Here is a 5,805-nt window from a genome sequence, read left to right on the forward strand (position 1 = left end):
CCGCGCCGCCTCCGCGCCCCGCGGGCTGCCCCCGGGGCTCTCGGGCCCGTCCGGGGCCTTGGGCTCGTCCTGGCTCTTCCTCAGCTGCTTTTTGTGCTTCATCCGCCGGTTCTGGAACCACGTTTTCACCTGATTTCCGGGGTCGGGGATGGGGGCAGGGAGAGGGGGAGAGGGGGATAAAAACAAAATCAAGTCGGTTCTCGGGACAGTGACCCAGCTGAGGTCCGAGCCGGGAACCAAACCCGCTGCGATCCGTGGAACCGTTGGGTCGGGGCGCAGGTGCTCAGGGCGCAGAGAACCCCGCGCGTCCCAGAGCTCACTGTCCCCCAAGAACCTGAGGCTGGAGCGGTGCGGCCAGCCGTGCCCGGCGCGGTGACCGGTCCGCCGCGGGCGGCTGGGCGGGTGGAGGGGGCGCCGCGGCGCGCTGTCCCTTCCTCCGACTCCCACCCCGGCCTCTAAAGACCCGCGCCGCGCGCCCGGCCCGCCGCGCAAGGAGACTGCGAGCGAGCGAGCTGAGTTTTCGTCGGGGAGGAAAACCAGGGCCAGGACAGGCAGGGAAAGAAATTCCCTGGAGCTCCAGACAGACAGACAGACAGACACGGCCTCGGAGCCGAGGTCGGAGGCGTCCTGCCCCGACCGGAGGAGCTGGCGCTGCAGGTGACTTGGAGCAAGAAGAGATGGAAACTAATTTTTTCCACCCTGGATAGGAGAATGAGAGGGAGTTTTAGCCTCTCTCTCTCTCTCTCTCTCTCTCTCTCTCTCTCTCTCTCTCTCTCTTGACGGTGGGATGTGACACTCAGGAAGAAGACTGGGGACTGTAAGAATGAAATCAGGGAAGCAAACCACACATCTCCCGCGAGTGTCTCCGCGCCGGACCCGGCGTCCATCTGCCTGGCCACCGGTTCACCCCGAGCCCGCCAGCCCCGGCCCGGAGGGGGGTCTGGGAACTTGGAGGGGGAGGACCGCGGGGAGGGGTCGGGCCTCTCGGGGGAGCGTCTCCTTTTTGTAGAGCCCGCTGGAGGAGGCTCGTCTGCCTCCGTCTGACATCGTATCATGTTGGCCGTGCGCATTTCTTGCAGGAAAAATACGCCCACTAGCTTTTGAGCTGACGTCTGGAGCGCGTGGGGGACTGGCGTGAAGCGTGAAGTGAGCAGGGCTCATCGTGACGAAAGTCTCTCGTTTGACCTCAAAGGGAACCCTAAATCGGCCTGGCATGAACTCGGGGTGTCGGTGGTTTTAGTAAGATTCCTAGGGAAAGCTTGGGGGGGGAGGAGGGAGCCCGCACATTGCCTCGCGACGCCCTCCTCCCTGGGCCCGGGGTGTTGGAGTGGTGGGACCCCGCGCGCGGGCATCGCCGCCGCCCCCGCCCCGCACCTGCGTCTCGGACAGGCTGAGCGCCGTGGCCAGCTCCACGCGCTCCGGCGTGGACAGGTAGCGCTGGATCTCGAACCTCTTCTCCAAGCCGGACAGCTGCGAGTCAGAAAACACCGTGCGAGCTTTGCGGCGACGGCAGTGCTTCCCGGGCAGCTCGGCGTGCTGGGCGTGCGGGAAGAGCGCGGGGACCGGGACGCCTGCGGAGAGAAGAGCGGAGCGGCCTGCTGGGCACCGCCCGGGGACGCGCGTGCGCCGGTCTCCTGCGTGGCCCCCAAAACCACCCGCCCCCTTCCCCCGGGAATCCTAGGGTCCAGGACGCACGGAGGAAGCGTGGCGCTCGGAGATAGTCTCTAAGGCCCCAAATGATAGTGGAGGACTTTTTTTGGGGGGGGGGCTCCGAGCGGCCCCCTGCAAGCACCAGACCCCGGCGACGCAGCGCTGCCTGGGAGAGAGGGGCGATTTGACCTCGCTTTCTAAACTCGCTTCTCTTTCCGGGGTCATCCCCATCCTCCAAAAGAAAGGAGCAAAAACTCTCACCGAGACGCCCCGGCCTCGCACTTTTCCTTGTCAGTTTCCAGACAGCACTGGAGACCCGCCCCCCCCCCTCCTGCTCCCCTCTCTCCCCTCCGACTCTAAGTCTGGAGAAGCGGAGAGCTCCCGTTGCTCCTTCCTCGCCCTGTCAGGGGAGACTTCTCTGTCCCGCCCGACGCTGGGTTTTATCCTGTGACCCGGCAGAGCAGAGCTGGGCGGACACCAAATCTGCCCACCCCAGGGAGGAAAAAAGGAAAGGGAAAGCAAGCAGCACAGAACGCAGGAGGGAGCAGCACCGGGCGGAGACGAGAACGTTGCCAGAATGTTCAGCCCGAGGTGAAGCGGGTGTGTGGTGCAGCCCCTGAGCAGATCACCCACACCCCCGCCCGGCCCCGCGCCAGGACGCCCGGGTCCGTCTCTTTGCTAGCGCTTTTAGCTTTTGTCCCAGGCTTCAGAGCCCACACTGCACGACCTGCCCCGTCTCCCCGGTCAGCGCTTTGCCTGTGTGCGCTGCTGAAACTCAGCAAGTGGACTAGAGCAATTCTTCCATGTTGTTTTGAAAACATACGCCTGTGGCCTCTCCCCCAAAGATAGGAACGCATCTAGGCATTTCCCCCACGTTTTTCCGTCCAGATCAGTTTGCCAGTCCGCACTTCCTGCCACGCTGTGGAAATCAAATTCCTCGCGTGCCCTGATGCAGCCACTCCAACAGCGAGCCAAGGAAGAGCCTCAGTCCCGCGCGGAATGGTGCGGGTGGAGAGGGGAAAGGCCCGCATCGCTCTCCCTTTCCTTCTTACCCCTCTTTGCCCTTCTTTGGGCCAATCCAAACCTTTCTTCCTCACAGTATTGCAAACCCTTGTCCATTCATGTCTGTGCTCTCGCAGAGTCTGCCACAGCCAAGGAGAGCGCGGGTGTTAACAGTTTCTGAGCTGCAAAGTTGAGTTCAGCTCCAAGGGACTGGGGTGCCCGGGGTCCCCCTCTGAGGGGGGTGGGGGAGAGGCTATGGACCCCTTGGGATTGGGAAATGGACCAAAATGGCCAGGAAGAGCCGGTGCGGTTGAGCACTGCCCCACAGAAATACCAGCTCTTGGCCACCTCCGCCTGCCTGGTGGTTAGACAGACATCTCCCCGTTATAAAACGGTGCAGAGCGGGCGCGAGCCAGCCCCATGGGGTGCAAACTGGGGTGCCTAGAGGAAGATGTTCGTGCTCTCTACTGTATCCCCAGCCCTCCCCTGTCCCTTAGCGAGGGACGCCCCAGCCAGGCCGAGTCTGATGCAGCTTTCCCTTCGCTCCATCAGTCTTGGAGGCTGAGCGCCCAAGCCTTGAGGCCCCTGCTACTTACCCGAAGCGGTGAGGAAGTAAGGCTGGTGGTGGTCTCCCTTGTGCAGAGGGTGGTGGGCGTGCGGGGCGAGGAGGGTGGGGGTGGGCATGAGGGGGTAGCCATAGTCTAGCAGAGGCACGCGCGAGGCCAGGGAGCCGGCGAAGTGGTCGGGAGCCACCTCCCTCAGTGGCTTGGGCTTGTGCAGCAGGATGTCCTCGATGAAGAAGGACGTGGGCCTCTGAGAAGACGCAGGGTGCAGAGGTGAGGTGAAATTGAGATTCATCTCGAGGCGAGGGCTGAGGGCGTGAGAAGCAGGCAGCTCTTCGGGCAAATCTGGTGGAGAGGCGAAAGCCCCTCTCCACGGCTCCAATTCCCGCCGCTTCCTCCTGGACCTGGGCTATCCCGGCGCTGGAGAGGCGAGGAGACGAGCGCACGCCCGGGTAGGTTGAGTCTGTGTGGGGGGAACGGGCGGCTTGGAGAGGGTGGCCGAGGGAGCCAATGGCGAGGCTGCCAGAGGCAGGGGGAGGGTGCGGTGGGCTCTGGGCGGGGCGGGGATCTGTCCGCGGTGCTGAAGACGCCTGGAAAGAGCGGAGCCCAATGGGTTTAAGTTCCTACCAGGCTCCTGCGTCTCCACGTCTGCCTTTTGGCTGCACGCGCCGCTTTCTTCAGCCCTGTTTTCTTTTCAAGAACGCTAAAGGGAGGGGCAAACTCCTTTTGAAAGAGAAGACATCAAAAGGGACCCAGTGCAGTAGACATAAAGTACTTTCTCCCTCGGTTGGGCCTGGGTTTAATAGGTGACCCAGAAGGAGAGAGTGTCCACCGCTTTAAAGTTGCTAGACTTAACGTCCATTCGTGGGAGGAAGAACTGGATTCTTGAAGTAAGTAAAGAAAACGACGACCGTCCAAATCACATCCTTTATCCTAGCTGCAGGGAGCGGGTGGGTAGAAGTGTAGATGAGCATTGAATGCCTCGGTCACTTTAAATACTGTCTACAGCCATCCCTTGCTGTGGCCCTCCGTCCTCCCTCCTATTTACCTTCTCTTCGAGTCTCTCCTAGGGATGATTGCTTCTGCCCTGCCACTGTTTCCCACATCAGCCTCCCGAATAATTGACCTAGCTTTGGTCTCCTGGTCCTTTGCCCTGCCCCTTTTCTTTCTCCGTCCCAATCTTTTGTTTTTGTTTTCTGTTTGTTTCTGTTTTCTGTTTGTCTTCCCCTCCCCTCAATCTGTCACATTTATTTCCCTGGAGTCAATTTGCTAAAATTAAGGTGACCGTCTACCACACAGCAGGGATCATTTTGGCTCGCTTCTCCGAAAATTGCTCTAATTATTGATGTTAAACTCGGGGAAATTAAAAGAAGCCACTTCTCTTCCATCTCCCCATTTTTAAGCTCTAATTTGTTGAAATCTAGTCATCATCACAATTCCAATCACTACTGCTAATAGCAAAAGTGTTTTAATAGAGACTGAGTCCTTGCAACCCATGCTATTAGATAATTAGAGGAGGCGTTAGGAAGCCGGGCGCTCATCCTTAGGCACTGGGGTAGGATTTCCATCTGATCCAGCAGGTAGTACAAATTAATTACCAGAATCAATTAGGCCCCAAACAACAGAGCTCTGAGAAGTGGGACACACACACACACACACACACACACACACACACACACGCTGGGAGATGCTAAAGAGAGGTGCAGAGGAAGAAGTATAGTGGAGAGTTTAAAATAAGGTCTTGCCAAGTAGGCGTCGAAGAGAAGTCAGAACTCTTTGTCTTGGAGTCTGAAAGGCACGTTTTATTCTTAAAGTTGATAGCAGTAAGAACTGAAGACAGGAGAGCAGGTGGCCACCAGGAGGGAGACAGTGCTTCCCCAAAGTTGTTCCTTGCCAGCCAGGAGTCCCCGGCCAGCTGCAGGGAGACAGAGACGTGGCCGCTGGAGGATGCCCACACTGGGGTCGGCCGCTCCACCTCGGGGCCACTATGGCCTCCATCTGCAGCTTTCTGTCTCCAGGTGCCAGGCTCTGTCCTGTATGTGAACATGCCCTGCGCTTCATTCCACAGAGTGCATAGAGAGCTGCTGGCTCACGCCTGTTAAATCCTAGCTACACCGGAGGCTGAGATGTGAGGATCGTGGTTCAAAGCCAGCCCAGGCTGAAAAGTCCATGAGACTCTTGTCTCCAGTGAACCAGCAGCCTCCCTAACCGCCCCCCCAAAGAAAAGCCAGAAGTGGAGGTGTGGCTCAAATGGTAGAGTGCCAGCCGTGGGCAAAAAGCCAAAGAGTGTGAGGCCCTGAATTCAAGCCCCATTACTGTCCCGCGCCTCCCCCCAGTAAAAAAGAAAAAGGAAAGAGGAAAAAAGGGAAGGCGCACGGATTGCACCCCGCCGCCGGGGCGGGATTTCCTCTTCCTTGAGGGCGGAGACTAACTCCACTGCAGAAGCAAAATTGATTATTGGACGACCCTTTGGAGCAGGGCAGTCCGAACGCATTTGGAGTCCAGTCCTCGAGCCAAGGCCGGCCAATCCTCGCCTGCGAGGTCGCAGGGGGGAAGGCGGGGACGGGGAGCGGGTGTCGGGGGGGAGGGA

The 5,805-nt window shown here is 59.4% G+C and overlaps 1 protein-coding gene across 1 annotated transcript in view; it reads right to left on the bottom strand.

The window, feature by feature from the left end:
- Bsx (brain-specific homeobox) overlaps positions 1-3,510 on the bottom strand; it is a 13,074-nt gene extending 9,564 nt beyond the window's left edge. Inside the window, exons 1-3 of the mRNA XM_013009515.1 lie at positions 3,249-3,510; positions 1,375-1,571; positions 7-129 (exon numbers count right to left, since the gene is read on the bottom strand). Of these exons, the coding sequence (XP_012864969.1) occupies positions 7-129; positions 1,375-1,571; positions 3,249-3,510 (582 nt within the window). The remainder of the gene's footprint in view (positions 1-6; positions 130-1,374; positions 1,572-3,248) is intronic.
- Between the last annotated feature and the right edge of the window lie 2,295 nt (positions 3,511-5,805).

Source organism: Dipodomys ordii, unplaced genomic scaffold (genome assembly GCF_000151885.1).
Source record: "Dipodomys ordii isolate 6190 unplaced genomic scaffold, Dord_2.0 Scaffold10, whole genome shotgun sequence".
Taxonomy (NCBI): domain Eukaryota; kingdom Metazoa; phylum Chordata; class Mammalia; order Rodentia; family Heteromyidae; genus Dipodomys; species Dipodomys ordii.